This window comes from Aphanomyces astaci (genome assembly GCF_000520075.1).
Source record: "Aphanomyces astaci strain APO3 unplaced genomic scaffold supercont1.6, whole genome shotgun sequence".
NCBI classification, from domain to species: domain Eukaryota; phylum Oomycota; class Saprolegniomycetes; order Saprolegniales; family Verrucalvaceae; genus Aphanomyces; species Aphanomyces astaci.
In genome coordinates this window covers 286,833-301,778 of record NW_009798269.1, presented here as the reverse complement: position 1 = coordinate 301,778, position 14,946 = coordinate 286,833, and the positions used below count along the sequence as shown (strand labels likewise).

Below are 14,946 nucleotides of genomic sequence, written 5' to 3'. Positions count from 1 at the left end.
ATTGGGGGAAGTGTACTACGACAAAACCGCTAGGTTTGACCGTTTCGTTGAGGATTCGTGACGCTACCAAACGTCGCGTACGCGCTCATGCCGGGATTCCAGATCCACATCGCGCGGTTCGATGTCGAGCCCGCGGATGACATACACCCGTGCATTAATGACGCTCCTTTTGCAGCTGGCGGTGGGAGTCCCCTCTCAGCACATCCCCGTGCGTCCCTTGTGCCGAAACCCGCCCGTCGAAATTCTGGATTTGTCACATCGGAGGACTACATGACGTGGTTCGAATACATGGAGGCTGTGTGCGGCTTTTTGTACGTCGCGGCGTCCATTGCGTCGGGTGTGGTGTATCTCCAGGTGCTGTATCCGTCGTTTGCGAACGAATTGACGTGGCCGTACTTCAACACGTCGACGCACTTGTTTATTGGGGACCTGTGCAACCTGGGGCTACCTACGCAGTATTGCTGGGTCGACTTTGACAAAACGTTTGAAATGGCACACACGGCCGCCCGCCAGGCGCGATGTGCTTCCATGTACCACGCCAACGCGGCGGTGCATTACGAAGCAATGTTGCGCAACATCCCATGGGCCAAGTGGGAGACGTCCTTTGGCGGACCAAATGGGTCGTTCACACGTGCTATTGCGGTGTGATGGAGTTCCCAACTGGATCGGCGTGGCTCAAGGCGGTGCAAAACGCATTTGTGGACTTGCCATCGGAAGCAGTGTTGTGGCGAGCAAAGGGGATGGCGCAGTGGATGCTGCGATGGCACAACGGGTGGTCCCCGGGGGTGAAAGAGATCATTGAAGTCGTGGACGCATACGGTTTCTTCAATAAACTGATTGTAAAGAGCCTGTCGTACATGCCCCAAGCCACAGGCTCCAAGTCCACAGTGCTCAACAGCGTCATCACCACCGACATGCCGTTTGCAAGATTGCGCAACTACTCCCTGGTGCGAGGCACGTCGCGGCAAATTCCGGACGAGCTGATTTTGTTCAACTCGGTCATGGTCCCCACGCTAGTAAGTCAGTTGTGGGAGACCAACATTGGGCCGTACGGGGCGATCGACGCGGTGTGGGTGCCCGTGCCACCAAGCTTGGCTGACATCGTCCATTCGTTCCAGGGAGATGTGCTGTCTCAACTGACGCGCAATGCGACAGTGCTGGCCGCGGTGCAAGAATTGGGCTACGAGTGGGCGCTGCCGACCCCACGTGCCTGGTCTGGCGGTGCGTATGAATTTAGTGGGGGCAACCCTATGTGTGACAATACCCACAGGACGTCGTTTGTCCAAGAAACGTTCGGGTTGACGACATGTGCTTGACGTCGTTGCAATTGAGCGTCGAAATGGACGCGATGAGCGCCTTGTTTGCCCTGTAGTGTCCTCCCAAGCACAACTCAACTCGGTAAAATCTTTACCAAGACAGCACGACCCGATCTTTGTATCAAAAGTCCGCCAAACGCTGACGGGTATGGTGCCTGTGCAAAGTATGTCGACGTCCTTGCTCATGGAGCTTCTCGTGGACGTTCGCGACGTGAGTGTATTTCAGTTTGCCTTCCACGACACGTCTGAACTGCCTCTATTTTTGACGCAACCGCTCTTGGATCCAAACGACCATGCTTGGAGTTTGTATGGCTGGGTGATGCTGTACGACTGGGCCATGCAACGTCGGGAAGTGGTCCGGTTTGACGGCGATGTCGACTCGATCACGCTCGTGTCGAAACGATACGACCCTCAGCCATTCGTTCCAGGCAGCCTGGATGCGTCCCAGCGACCGGACAACTTTAGCAAGTTTTTCGCCACGTATGTCACGGTCGTGTTGTCGTGTGTGGGGGCCGTCATGGTGGTATATGGATGCATCACGCAGTTCCGCGTGATGGGTCGCAACCTCTTTCGATTCAATCGGGTTGTCGGGTCGGTGTGGGCAGGCAAAATCATTCAATACGAGCGTGGCATCACGGCCGTGGCGTTGCTGAGTTCTTCGACGATCGAACTGCGCAAGACAATGGGGCTATCCTACTTTGTGTCGACGCGCCGGTCAACACTAGAGCTCTTGTTGGTGGCCAGCGAAGCGACTTGGGTGGCGTATACCCTCCAAGACGTGTTGGCAGCGATTTTCACAGAGCATTCGTACTACGCGGCCCCAGTCAGCACGGCCTTCGCCTGGGCAACATTGATCGTTTTCGAAACGTTGGTTCCGTCGGCGCCGTATCTGAATTTAGAACGGACGTGCAAGACGTTGGTCGTGGGGACCCAGGTCGAGTGCCGCAGTGGCCAACTGCATTTCGGCCATCCCGTCCGGCTGAACGTCCTCGTGGGGATGGATCGTCCTCGTCTATGCGCTAGCAATCCTGTTCCATCAGAAGCGCGAGCCGTCTCGTGTGACGTTGTGGATGTCTGTAGCGTCCCATGCGTTCCTCGACAAAACGCTCGCCAGCGACCACCACAGTTTCTGCTTTGACCGGGTCACGTGCATCATGAGTGGCTTGATCACAGTGCACACGGCGTACTATCAATACGTGTTCGACGTCAAGTCGTGGTCAATCTACCGAGAGCCGTTTCAGCCACCAGAGTTTAATGGACCACACGCAGCCCAAATACCCGCGCGCGAAAGAGCGACGCGATCGTTTCATTCTTTCGATCGATTCATGGCCGTGGCTGGACTGGCGTACATGGTCATATCGGTGGCAGCTAGTGTCGTGTACTTGTCAACCTCGGCCGCGGACACGACCAATGACTTCTGGTGGTCTCACTTCAATGCGTCGGGAGGGTACGGGTACCTCGCAAACGGTACTCCACCCAGCTCATGTTGAATCCCATAGAGTTCAACACGTCGTTGGACAATCCCATGTACGCCGACTCGACGCCGTACAACACGACCAGCACCGTGTTCAGTTCCAGTGCGCTGTACGCCAACATTGTGCAATTTGAAGTCGGGAACTCGCTGGCCATTGCCATCCAAGGCTTGAAGAACATGGACATTTGCGACGTGGCTCAAATCATGACGCCGTATTGCTGGCTGGACTTTCACCAGCAGTTTCCCATGGCAAACAGCGTGAAGCGACAGACGCGATGCGAGCTCGAATACACGAGCAACGGCGCCGTGTACTTGTAGTCGGCGCTTCGAAATGTCGGGTGGCAGGGCGAGGCGTTGTGCTGGGACTTCCCGCCTATCTTGGGCGATGACTTTATGGCGAGTGCTCACGGTGCCGAGTGGGTGCAGCGCATCCAGACAACGTTGACGACAGTGGAGGACGAAGTGCGGTACTGGCGTGCGTTTGGTTTGACCCATTACACGACGCAATTCCAAAACTACAAGACGATGGGGCTGGTCGAGTCGTTTCGTATTCGAAACGCGCTGGGCTTCGAGTATTCGTTGCCACTCAAGTACGGAAACGCGTCCATGCAGTTTGGGGCTCAAACGTCCATGAAATTGTACTGGAGCTTCGCCATGGACCTCTCCGTCGTGTTCAACATGTACGGCTTCACGACGCCGACATTGTCGCCCAGTTTGCTGGCGTCGAGTCCACATTACGTTTACGCCAACGTGTCGCTGCACGAGACGTTTGTGCAACTTGGTGTGCTGCACGCGCCACTTGGGGCAGTGTACACAACGCTGACCAAGGTACTGGGGCCATTTGGGTCGATTGATGCGCGGCATATTCCAGCGCCGCTATCGCTACGACAGTTCTACTCGATAGCGTCCAACACAATTTCGGCGCTCATGACAACCAACGCTGACGCGCAACTTGCGTACAACGACCTGGCGCTTCCGACCCAGTGGGTGCCTTGTCCGTTGGCCTTGATCGGAGTCAAGCGGTACTCTGGAAGCATCTTGTGTCAAGATTTGTCGGCCACGTCCAGCACGACCATGTTGTCGCTATGGACGCATAATGGCTGCACCAGTGCGTCAGAAAATCTGCATCCGACGGGCATGTCCAGTTTAATTGCCGCCACGGTCAGCTAACACTCCAGCAGTTCCATGTCGACTTGTAAGAGCGAAACGAGATCGGTGGGCCGATGCCATTTGTTCCTGGACGAAGCAGCCAACTTGTCGCAGGCGTTCTATTCCCAACAGAACCTCTCCACGCATGCCGCCTACGCCCGGGCCGCCCAGCTCGACATTTACACGCTCAATGTGTCCTTGCTGCAATTCCGGCACGACGACGGCACTGCGCTCGTGCACAACTTGTTCGCACCAGACGCGGCTGCGTTCTGGTTCTTCTCTTGGGGGCTTGTATTTGAGTGGCTTTTGGGTAACCGGGACGTGGTGTCGTTCGAAGGAGACGAAGGGCGACTGATGCTCATGAGCTCAACCGCGTTTTCCGTCGAGTCGTTGCCCAACCCCAATGTCATTCTGTACCTCATGTCCAGGTACACCCGCAACGTTGTTGTGTACATCACAGTCATGATTGCCGCCGTGGCGGTGGTTACGGCCATGTATATTGTCGGCAGCGTCGGCCGGGTCGAAGGATGGAACGTGCTCGAAATCAATCGCGTGGCCGCCGTGGTGTGGGCCGGCCGGCCGCTTCTGTTTCTGCGGAGCCTCGTCGCGTTTTGTTTACTCAGTAAGTCGCAGCTGCACTTGACGCAGTTTGGACCCGTAGGGCTCATGACTGCGTTTGAGTTTGACCAATTGGAATGGTACCGTGTCGTGTTGACGGCAGGGGAAGCCACGTGGTTTGTCTACGTCCTCTGCGACGTACTGATTGTCGTGACCAAACAGCACATTGCCGCATACACGACGTATTCCGGCCTGATTGTATGTGTCATTGCCATTACGCTCAGCGTGTACAGTCCAGTAATAGGCACGGCCGTGGTCAATCGCGTATGCTCGTCCCCCGTGTTGGACTTCAAATTGCAATGTGACGCCGGAGTCGTGAGCATTGGCAGCGTCACTCGCGTGTGGGAACTCGTCGGCATCTCGCTCGTGACAGTGGGCGCCTGTTACTTGTTCCAGCTGATCCGACACCTGAGCTTGCCCGACACAAGGCATTCTGTGTCGCTCTTGCTCTCATGTGGCGCCACGTACTTGTTTACGATGGGCAATTGGAAATACAAGCACGGGTACTACTTGGACAAGGCGTCGGCCGTCATCACTGGCCTTGTCTGCGTGCAAGTGAAACGCAAGTTTTACATCCTCGACATCAAGCTGTGGCGCATGTTCGTGATCGACATTCCACCAGACTTGCAAGTCCCCAAGACCCACCCCATGTACGACCGTGTTCGTTATGCGTTTCCCTTGCTAAGCAGTGCCACTAGTGTGAATGCGTAAATTCTCCGTCGCTCGATTCGTACCATGCGTCAATACTCTGTGGTATTTTGAAGTCCCAAGGTTATCCCCAACTTGATAGCAAAAATTGGGAGGGGGTCACGGCATACACACTTGGATGCGAATAGTAGCCATGTACCAAGTGCAGTTTGCAAGTTGTTTGGGGGACTAGTTCAATTGATTCTCTTTGCACATTGCTCGTCGCCATCGATGCAAAGCTTTGCTTTGCACAGCTAGCTCACGTATTAAGTGCCCATTTTGCACCCAAATATAAAGACTAACGTTACTGTCATAAGAACACCTCAAACACGTACTAACATATTCACAACAGTCTTGTGTTGATGCGTTCATGTTAAAAGCTACGACATGTGCAATTTGCCATGGGTAGTAGTTACTGTATCTACATGGACGCTCCCGTGCCAAGCAGCGGAAACGCGCACTTGACTCGGTCGTGCATGGGGTGCACAGGGGGCAGCTTGGACGTGCGCCGGCACTTTCACGGCAAACACCCGCCACAGTTTGATGTCAAACACATAGCAGACGTGGTTATATTCGACGCAGAGCAGCCCCGTGATGACAGTCGACGCCTTGTCGAGGTAGTACACGTTCTTGTTCTTCCAATTGTCCATCGTGAACAAGTACTTGACAGAACTCGCGAACTGCAGCGACACGTCGTGCCTGTCGTTTTGCAGGTGTCGGTGACACTCGCGCTGGAACGCGTAGTACACGACGACGGACACGCCAACGAGCTGCCCGAACCGGACGTAGCTCCCGATCACGACCCCGCCCGCGTCGCACCGAAGCAGAAAGTCCACGACGTCAATGGCACACAGCGGTCGACGATCACCGAGTGCGCAACGGGGCTGAACACGCTGAGAGCGATGGCGACGACCCAAACAATCATGCCACGTGTGTTGCTTGGTCACGACGATCACCACGTCACACAAAACGTACACAAACCACGTCGTTTCCCCGCTTATCAACGCGCCCTCCGGCGACCAGCACGGCCGATGGCACGGCCGATGGAGGCCCTACGTTGCTCAGGGCTGACTCCAAGTACACAGCCCCGTTGCCCGCATACTCGCGCACACACCTCACTTGCCGTCGCTCGCTGTGCGCCATGGGAAACTGCTGCTTGAAGTCCACCCAGTACTACGCCGTCATGATCTCCGGCACGGCGCAGTAGCCCATGCATCGCAAGCCCCGGATGGCCGTGGGCAGCGCGCTGGCGTCTTGGAGGTTGGCGTAGAGCGCGCTCGAGCTGATCACGGTGCTGCTCGAGTTGTATGGCATCGAGTCGGCAAAGGCGAGGTAGTCCAGCGTGTCGTTCAAGCCTGACGGGTTCAATAGCAGCTGCGTCGAAACCCAGCTACCGAGGAACCCGTACGCCCCCGTGGCGTTGAATTCGGACCACCAAAAGTCGTTGGTCGTGTCGGCTTCGGTCGTCGAGATGTACAGCACGCTGTCCGCGACGGAAAACACCATGTACAGCAACCCCCCCACCGCAACCAAGCGGTCCGCCGGACGAAAGGACGACTTAGCCACCGGGGCTGCGGGGGTCGCGGGCGGCTCGTCGAATGTCGGGGTCTCGAACAAACACGAGTACCACCGGTGGTGGGGCTGTGTGGTGTCGGTGGTTGGCTCCCACTACACCGAACACGACTTGATGTCAAGCAAAAAGTGGCTCTGCGCCGTGTGAAACGTCAGCAGACCGCTCATGATGCACGTGATGCGGTCAAAGCTACGTTGCTGCATCGCCAACACGGCAAAGTATACGCTAAAGGGCGTCGTGCTCACCGCGAACGGCTGCCATGATGACACATGTCGTCAAAGCCAAACGCATCGTGCACCAAGGGTGTCGGGTCCGCGGTTTCGCACATGGGATTCCCCCCTCGAAAGTCGTGGCCAGCCCACGCTTTGGGCATGATGTAGGTCGATTGTGGTAGCGCGTGGTCCGCCATAGCCGCGAGGGTGACGGGATGTTGCTGCAAGCGGCGCATCAATTCTGCTTGAAAGTGCAGCACGACCCTCGCTAGAGACGGCGGCAGGGATACCCAGATGGCGTCGATGGCGCCGTACGGACTGATGTGGGCAGCCCACAGCAGCGACGACATGGTCGGCTTGACGCCCGAGTTGGCCAAAATCAAACTCTCTGTAACCGACCGCGACGTGCTGCGCACGAGCGAGAAGTTACGCAGCCGCACATACGACATGTCGCTGGCGATCACAGCGTTCAACACGGTGGACTTGGAACGCCATGCTTTTCACGGTGACGTCTTGGCGCGCCCGAACGCATTGACGATTGCGATGCTCTCGTCCACGCCCGTGGCCCACCGGTTGTGCCAATGAAGTTGCCACGTCATGAGGTGCTAGGATCGCCAATACGCGGTCTCGGTCGCCACGTCCTCGAACGCATGTTCCACCGACTTGAGCCTGGGTCGCGCCTGTTGGAAACTCCAGCAGCCCCCCAACGATGGCCCCCGTGAACGAGCCATTAAACCCACCATAGAAGAATCCCACTGAACGGAACGTTCCGCAAGATGGCTTCCAAATGCACAGCCGCGTAGGTCGTGTACGAGGCGGCACATCGCGCTAGACGGACGGCGGTGCGGGCCATCTGGAAGTGCTGGTCAAAGTCCATCCAGCAGTAATGCGTCGGCAGGCCCGTGTTGAGCTCGTTGGCGTGGAGGCCTTGGACGACATCTTCCAAGTTGGTCGTCGTCGGCAGGACCAACATGCGGGGGTACACGTGGACTCCACGGACGCCCCCGGACAACGGCCGACGACGACGCCATGAGTGGGATCGTAGACGACGCTTGGAGTCCCAAGTGCAGATTGCACAGCCCCCCAGGAACAACTGCCCAGCTCAATTGGTTGGCCAACGTCGGAAACAGCAGCAACACGTACACGACACTGAGCGCTACAGTCTCCAGCACATACACGAAGCCAGCCACGGACTCGAGCCTCTGCATCCCCGTCATCTAGTCGTCACGACACGACGTGGTTGTGGCTGGACTGGTGCGGCTTGACGACCAACGATATTCGCACCATTGGGGAGGTGGAACCTTTGGCGGACGGCGGGTCCTTCACTTCGGGGGCCACTTGGATGGAAAATCGGGCCATGGTCTCAAGCTAATGTATCGAACGTAACTCGAGAGGCAACTTGGAAAAGGGGGACGCGCCGTTTCGTAACCGACGGGTCGAAAAATCGGTTTCAGTGTATGTACTGTATGTGGCCGATTCATAATGCACGAACAAGATGGAGATTTCGCGAGGATCACAGGAGTGATCGACATTGCACAGGGAACATGGAGATATTAAATTTGATTCAAGCTAGATTTGATAAAGGTAAAGCCACTTCTGGCAACCTCCGCTTCCAAAGGTCACAACCTGTTTGGGTTTCAGGCTGAAGCGAACCTTCTCGAAATTCTCCTAGAGCCGCCACTCTTGGTTGCATTCCAGGCTACGACAAGCCGACAAGAGCTCAGACGCCATACAAGCAATGCAGGTCGTACGCACAACTTAGATCATGCGGATAGCCACGGAAGAGCTTGTAAACACCCACAACGGCATGGGAAGCAAGCATCGCCAGCCATAACCCGCGCAACAGCTGGACACAGGGTTGGAATAGCCACCATCGTGCTGCTGCCTCCACGATCGCTCTCCATTCGAGTGTGTGATTATAATTACAAAAGCTGCTGCATCGATCAAAAATTCTTCCGACGGGACGCCGCCGCCTATGTCGCCTTCTTGTTTCCGCGGCGTTTGAAGGCCATTTTGGGTTTGCCTGCACCCCCCTTGTTGCCGGGCTTCTTGTTCGAAATGTGGTTGCCTAGCAAGCGCTTCACAGGGTGCTCAGACTTCTTGTTCGTGTTGGTGCGGTTCTTTCCAAGAGACAGCCCTTTCACGCCCTTCATGGTGACGTTGAAGAGAACGTTACGCTTGTCCTGGTTCTGGGTGGACTTGGCCTTGTTGTTCGACGGAGAAATCGTCTTGTGCGCTGTGTTGCCACCGTTGCCACGTTGGATCTTGATTTGGACATTCTTCTTCTTCTGTTGTGTTTGGGGTTGTTGGGTGTTGTTTTTCTTCTTGGGCTGGTCGTTTTTGTTTTGCTGTTTCTTAGGCAGGTTGTTCTTGTTGTGTTGTTTCTTGGGCTGTTCGTTCGACTGGGACTTCTTTTGGGAGTCGATCAACGTATCGTTACCAGACACCTTTTGCGCCTTGCTCGTCTTCTTGCGAAGGCGCTTACGTTGAGAGGGAGTTAAGGATGACGCAGCAACATCTTGCGTTGCGGGCTTCGTGTTGGCACCGCCTACCTTCTTCTGCTGCTGCTTCTTCTTCTGTGCAACGGGTGCTTTGTCAGGCAGCCCTCGCTTTTGGTTCAACGCTTTCGTCTTCTTGGCCTTGACGGTCAAGTGCTTGGCAGATTTCGCGGCGTCGCCTTTCTTGACTGACTTGTTCTCTTGCTTGAAGGCATCTCGGCGCTGCTTGATCAAGTCGTCGAGGGACAGCACCAGCTGCGCTTCCACGGGCTTGAATGCGTTCACGTTGACTGCCGCCATGACGTTCTGGTGATTCTCTGGAACGACTTGCGATGAAGGCTGGAAATTTAAAAATGGGAGAAGCTGCAGGGAACATCGTCCGTTGACAGAAATAATTTCGGCCACCCTCATACAAATTGCAAGTGTACGTATCGTAAACGTCGATTTCGAAAAAATACCTTCAAGTCGATCTCCCATTGGCTGATACTCTCCAAGCGACGATTTGATTGGTCTGTCGAAATTCGAATGTTCTGCAAAATCTGCAGTACTGTACTACTGCACCTACTGTACTCCTGTGCTAGCTTGTCCTTGGCATCAAACTACATGTTTCCTCTGCAGATTACCGTCGAGTCGCGAGACTCTGGAGCGTCTCGCTTTAGAATGCAGTGTTCAGCCCTGCTTATAGCAGAACTCGTGGTATTCACGGATTCACCCGTCAAGTTGCATGAACACTGGCGTGTGATTGGTGGGTTTGGAAATAGACGTATTTGATTGGTCCGTTTCATGTTGCCTGTGTAACGCTTGAAGTGAGCGTTTTCCAACCAACGTAGTGTTGTGCCAGTCAGAAAAACAAGATCCAAGTCGATGCTGTCGAGCCACCACCACGGCCTGCACAGCATGGCAAGTGCGACCAACAACCAGCTCAACCTTGCAGATGCAAATGACGTCCACCGACGAGAGCGCGACAGGTTGCGACATGGGGTACATGCCCAAGCGCATTTCACCGACGATCCGCGAAGAAAACGGTCGTCGCTCCATCATCCGCAGCATGACGACGACTCAATGGAGCAGTCGTCGCAGCACCATCATCAGCACACGATTCCTACTGCACTGCACATGGACATCCTGTCGGCACACCAGCAACACGAGTCTACGATTTGGCGCCGTCGGTTTCCCGAATCGAGTTGGCGGTCGCCAAAGCTCCGTCCGCCTTCGTCCTCCACCGCATCCAACCAAGACGACGGTCATAAACGTCATCACCACATAGGATTAGACCTGTAGACAACACCACGCTGGAAAACGACTGTAATACATCACAACTAACTCCGTATCATTGTGTCTAGTCCACTGTACGACCTCGCCGTTTCTCAAAGGTCTCAATCACTAAGCCTTCGTTGCCCACCGTTGCCGACCCCGCATGAGCGTACCCCCTGTGGACGTAGAACGCCTTCGCCGCTTCCATCGTGCCGAGGGTGTCGAGCACGATGGACGTATATCCGCACGCATCAAATGCATGCTGCTCCAACGCGTCCACCAATTTCGACGCAATGCCATGCCGTCGCATGTCCCTATGCATTGCCAAATACACAAGGAAAGGTCACTTTACATATCAGATACTGCACTTTGCACCTAGCATAATAAATATCCCTTTAAACATATTGTCAAATCGATTCGAAAAGAGAATGGATTAAAGAACTGCCTAAGCCAATCAAATCACGTCATATATCGAATTTCTGCCAATCCAAACGTTTGATCATATATATAGTAATCGTTGTATTATATAGTTTGATCAAGCTTAAATGAGGTCAAATGGGTGAAATGCACAATATATATATATATCATTTCATGTTGACTAGATACTGCAAACATTCGATAATATCAACATATTAGGTCATTCCCCTGCAGATACATTATTTGCATGTTCACGTACGATGCAACGCCGAGACGGCACAACTCGGCCACCGTCCCGTGATGGGGTTTCAGACCCACGCACCCCACGACCTTTGGAAGAGTACTAGTAGTAGTACTAGCACTACTGTCGTGGACAGTAGCTACCCAAAACCCCGAGAGCGGCCCTAGGTACACTTGGCTGATGTTGGCCATGTCCGACTGCAGCGCCTTGGCCACCAATTTCCTCACGGACTTGGACGACGTGGGCAAGTGGCCTGTTTCAAAAAGGTAGCGGACGTCCCGTTCGTCTCCTTGTTCGAACGCCCGAATCGTGACTATTGCAGAGTCTGGTGATTGGTGGTATGACGTGGAGCTGCCGGCGACAGTGGACGGCCACGCCAGCACCGCTTGCAACGATGACGTGGCAGCCGCAGGGCCGTTCATGTTGTTGGACGCTACGAGCACGCCATAATGGTGGTTGGTCAGGACCCAATCCTCGAGTTCGTCAAACGGCTCAAGGGTATTCACCCTACGAAATCGAAACGTCCTTAGGACCCCTACTACTAGTCCATCAAAGTAGTAACTACTAGCACAAGTATTGGAAAAGGTACCGGCGCCGCTCGGTGGAGGTCGTGAGGGCGTCATAGATGGCGTTCATGTGGCCGAGGCGGATGCAGCGCCAGCCCACGTGTCGAAGGAGTCGGGCGTAGCCTTGCACGGACGGCATGATCGACGCGGATCGCAATGCACACCCTTTATTGTCAAAGTACTGTTGCAATTGCACCCCAAATGTCGACGAGTCGGTCAGTCCAATGGGGTCGTATGCAACAAACATGCACTCGGCCACCGCCTCCGCGGCCCAACGCAGCAGGGACGTGGATGCCTCCGGCGTCAAGTACGCCTGTCGCATATATATATATCAGTTTGGGATACGATGACATATATCAGTTTGGGATATGTCACGATGACATACCAACACACATTCCGCAAGCACGAGCGTCGGCAGCGTCGGGTCCAACCCGTGGGCTGCCAAGTGACGGGCCAGCAACGTCACGTTGCCCAAGTCACACGCAAACGCGACATACGTGGACGTGTTGCCGTTGTCGTGACGCACGGTGGCTGCTAACGTGGTCGTGTCGGTGGCGGTGACTTGACCGTTGGCCCCAAAGAACGTTGAGGGGGATGCCTTCAACAGAGCCACCTTTTGACTCGAAATGGATTCGCAGTCCACCTCAAACATGCGCACAGGCGGGTGGCCGGTGTCGGTTTTACCGGCGAGGCGGAAGAAAAGCGTGTCGAAGCCTGCGCCAAGCGATACAATTTGCACCGGACGGCCATCGCCGTGGTGGTCGGTGGCTGCTTGGAGAAACAACGACACGGCGCGTTCCACGGCAATGTGGCGGAGGTAGTACCCGCGGTGAATCTACAACGCATGGGCGAGTGGGCATCATTGTGAGCATGACGTTGTGGTGTATGATATACAGCACCAGTGGGATGCGGCGAGTCGCCTTTTTGTCGAAGTGACAGGCAAATGGATCGTGGAAATAGCCTTGGTTGACGGCAGATCTAGATTGATGGATGTCGCATGAAGGATCTCATTTGTATTCGCATGGTTCGTACATCTTGCAACGGATGGCGTCGAACGCCGTCTCGGCCACGCCGTGGTCGCTTGTGTTGGCCATCTTGTGTTGTTGATTGGATGGACATGGTTATCCGGATGCCACGTCGTATCCGGCTGTTTATTGAAGTTCGTACAAACACGTAATGAAAAGTCCCAAATGCTTGAATTCGAAGTGGATGGACGGGAGCTGTTTTAATTTTATAATAAACGATTACTATTAATATAGTACTATACGTATTACTTCAGTAATAGTACGTCATGTCAATACCAAGAGGCAACTTGACGTTAATAATTCATGGAGGGCAGCAGACAACGTCAAGCTGACGAGTTGGGGTGTTGCAATTTCTGGAACACAATATCACGGATCGTGGCAATCATTTTCGGATTCGAAAACACTTGGCACACCTACACATAACGTTAGGCAAGTTCACGCTTGATCACTCTGACGTTGAATATTATTCTCCATAACACCACGCACATCATACAGGAACGTACGGTCGCGTGCAAAGCGTTCTCTACACGGTGCATACCTAGAGTCGCAGCGTCCGCCTCGCGAGGGGGAAGCTGGTTGACACTGCGGCCTTTCTAATGAAACCAGCACTTGTCCGCCAACATTTCAAACATCCAGAGTCCATCGTACCTGTGCCAAGTGCTGAATGAACTGGATGTACTGCTCATTGAACGCCATGGCGATTGCCGGATCCACAGTCCCCTTCACCGGTGGAATGTCAGTATTGGAGGTTGGCGCGACCGTTTGCGTAGCCACGGTGGCCTTGTCCTAAGACATTCACAATTTCATCTGTAGTATACCATTTCAATAGTTTACTCTTACGACAAGGCGGGGCTTTGGCTGTGCTGCGAGCGACATGACGAGATGGCAAAGCAAGTCATCGTTGCTATGTCGTTTGCCCTTGCTCCGACGAGTGTTGGTCGAGTGGGGCGCGGAAGTGCTGAGGTTGGGGGCGTGATTGGCATGTGGTGGCTTTGCTCTTTCGATGTTTGCCTATGTACAGTACATCGTTTATAACGGACCTAACCGTGCTTTTATTATGTACCAAGGTGTCAAATATTTCGTGCAGCGGATGTCCTTGTTTCGGAATAATGTGCAACGTGTCGTCCACTGCAGGACGTGGCTGGCTGTGCGATTCCAAGGTTGATTGCATTGCGGTCACATGATCTACAAATATGTACACGGTCAGACGTGAGTCAGTCAATCCGTTGGCTTACTTGGGAGCGCGAATGGCATTGGAGGCTCCAACGGAGGTGGTTTGGAAGCGGAAGGTACAACGAGGTCGATTGTTGGCACGTAGGGGGAGCTTGCAGCGTCGATATGATCTGGAAAGACATTGCCCCGTCGATATACCGCAAGATTTTCTCTCTGGACTGCGTGGTCGTCATCAAACGAACTTCGTGCGTAGTCGACGCTCATGTCGATGACTGTGGTTGGGGCCACTGTTTTTGCTGGTTGGTCCATGTGGGTTTCACTTGGGTCGGTGGAATACGTGTCCATGTTCTGGTCTGAATCTTCGGTATGTGCATGCGCAGTCGGCAATGGCGCGGTCGAAATGGATGGTGCGTCGTGGTGTTGAGGAGCAGCGGGCATAGCGTTGTCGTCACGCGGAGGTTTGCCATCGTCGCCAACACTTGCGTCGAAGTCATCGGTGGAGTACCCATAGCTATGTTCTGCTAATGAATGGGCTGGTGGTTCCACGGCCACTAGTAGCTTAGTTGGACTCGTGCTTGCGTCGGCATCGAAGTCATCGTCGTATTCAATGTCCGACATACTAAGCTTACTAGTCCGAGTACTTTCTTCGAAGTACTCGAGTAGTAAACAGTGAACCGCGTCGGTTCAAGATCCAGATTGCCCGGATATTTGATTTGCAACCGAACGGAGTTTACATTGTAAAG

General features: G+C 54.4%; 8 protein-coding genes across 10 annotated transcripts; 4 read left to right on the top strand and 4 right to left on the bottom strand.

The window, feature by feature from the left end:
* Positions 1-87: 87 nt before the first annotated feature.
* Positions 88-5,268, top strand: H257_03424 (hypothetical protein; the record flags this gene model as incomplete). Its single annotated transcript, XM_009827504.1, has 8 exons — positions 88-642; positions 681-1,225; positions 1,288-1,368; positions 1,416-2,326; positions 2,397-2,783; positions 2,816-3,096; positions 3,136-3,951; positions 3,991-5,268. 8 exons carry the CDS (start codon positions 88-90, stop codon positions 5,266-5,268), a joined length of 4,854 nt encoding a protein of 1,617 aa, XP_009825806.1.
* Positions 5,269-5,597: 329 nt separating this feature from the next.
* On the top strand, positions 5,598-8,402 carry H257_03421 (hypothetical protein). Its single transcript, XM_009827501.1, has one exon. The coding sequence runs from the start codon at positions 5,646-5,648 to the stop codon at positions 6,402-6,404; it is 759 nt and encodes a 252-aa protein (XP_009825803.1). The 5' UTR covers positions 5,598-5,645; the 3' UTR covers positions 6,405-8,402.
* H257_03423 (hypothetical protein) lies at positions 7,059-7,478 on the bottom strand (the record flags this gene model as incomplete). The annotated part of the gene is made up of 1 exon (XM_009827503.1): positions 7,059-7,478. One exon carries the CDS (start codon positions 7,476-7,478, stop codon positions 7,059-7,061), a length of 420 nt encoding a protein of 139 aa, XP_009825805.1.
* On the bottom strand, positions 7,760-8,388 carry H257_03422 (hypothetical protein; the record flags this gene model as incomplete). Its single annotated transcript, XM_009827502.1, has 3 exons — positions 7,760-7,968; positions 8,015-8,246; positions 8,314-8,388. The coding sequence occupies 3 exons, from the start codon at positions 8,386-8,388 to the stop codon at positions 7,760-7,762; spliced, it is 516 nt and encodes a 171-aa protein (XP_009825804.1).
* A 158-nt stretch (positions 8,403-8,560) lies between the features above and the next one.
* On the top strand, positions 8,561-9,873 carry H257_03420 (hypothetical protein). The gene has a single exon (XM_009827500.1). The coding sequence runs from the start codon at positions 9,088-9,090 to the stop codon at positions 9,517-9,519; it is 432 nt and encodes a 143-aa protein (XP_009825802.1). The 5' UTR covers positions 8,561-9,087; the 3' UTR covers positions 9,520-9,873.
* Positions 9,874-10,357: 484 nt separating this feature from the next.
* On the top strand, positions 10,358-10,855 carry H257_03419 (hypothetical protein). The gene has a single exon (XM_009827499.1). It carries the CDS (start codon positions 10,392-10,394, stop codon positions 10,806-10,808), a length of 417 nt encoding a protein of 138 aa, XP_009825801.1. The 5' UTR covers positions 10,358-10,391; the 3' UTR covers positions 10,809-10,855.
* Positions 10,364-13,099, bottom strand: H257_03418 (hypothetical protein; the record flags this gene model as incomplete). Its single annotated transcript, XM_009827498.1, has 6 exons — positions 10,364-11,095; positions 11,458-11,946; positions 12,029-12,318; positions 12,391-12,840; positions 12,905-12,983; positions 13,038-13,099. The coding sequence occupies 6 exons, from the start codon at positions 13,097-13,099 to the stop codon at positions 10,867-10,869; spliced, it is 1,599 nt and encodes a 532-aa protein (XP_009825800.1). The 3' UTR covers positions 10,364-10,866.
* A 121-nt stretch (positions 13,100-13,220) lies between these two features.
* Positions 13,221-14,889, bottom strand: H257_03417 (hypothetical protein). 3 transcript variants are annotated; one of them, XM_009827495.1, is made up of 6 exons: positions 14,266-14,889; positions 14,094-14,215; positions 13,871-14,041; positions 13,679-13,816; positions 13,534-13,623; positions 13,221-13,443 (listed from the first exon to the last, which is right to left on the bottom strand). In XM_009827495.1, the coding sequence occupies exons 1-6, from the start codon at positions 14,819-14,821 to the stop codon at positions 13,354-13,356; spliced, it is 1,167 nt and encodes a 388-aa protein (XP_009825797.1). In that variant the 5' UTR covers positions 14,822-14,889; the 3' UTR covers positions 13,221-13,353. The 3 variants fall into 3 exon arrangements, with proteins under 3 accessions (XP_009825797.1, XP_009825798.1, XP_009825799.1); XM_009827496.1 differs by having other exon boundaries at positions 13,569-13,623; XM_009827497.1 differs by lacking the exons at positions 13,221-13,443; positions 13,534-13,623 and having other exon boundaries at positions 13,626-13,816.
* Between the last annotated feature and the right edge of the window lie 57 nt (positions 14,890-14,946).

Excerpts from the sequence above, each read along its gene's own strand:
- H257_03419 (XM_009827499.1), top strand. The coding sequence starts at position 10,392 with ATGCTGTCGAGCCACCACCACGGCCTGCACAGCATGGCAAGTGCGACC.
- H257_03417 (XM_009827495.1), bottom strand. The coding sequence starts at position 14,821 with ATGTCGGACATTGAATACGACGATGACTTCGATGCCGACGCAAGCACG. Across the intron at positions 13,624-13,678 it reads TCATTCAGCACTTGGCACAG|AAAGGCCGCAGTGTCAACCA; the intron begins GTACGATGGACT and ends TGGTTTCATTAG. Across the intron at positions 13,444-13,533 it reads AGAACGCTTTGCACGCGACC|GTGTGCCAAGTGTTTTCGAA; the intron begins GTACGTTCCTGT and ends CGTTATGTGTAG.
- H257_03421 (XM_009827501.1), top strand. The coding sequence starts at position 5,646 with ATGGGTAGTAGTTACTGTATCTACATGGACGCTCCCGTGCCAAGCAGC.
- H257_03420 (XM_009827500.1), top strand. The coding sequence starts at position 9,088 with ATGTGGTTGCCTAGCAAGCGCTTCACAGGGTGCTCAGACTTCTTGTTC.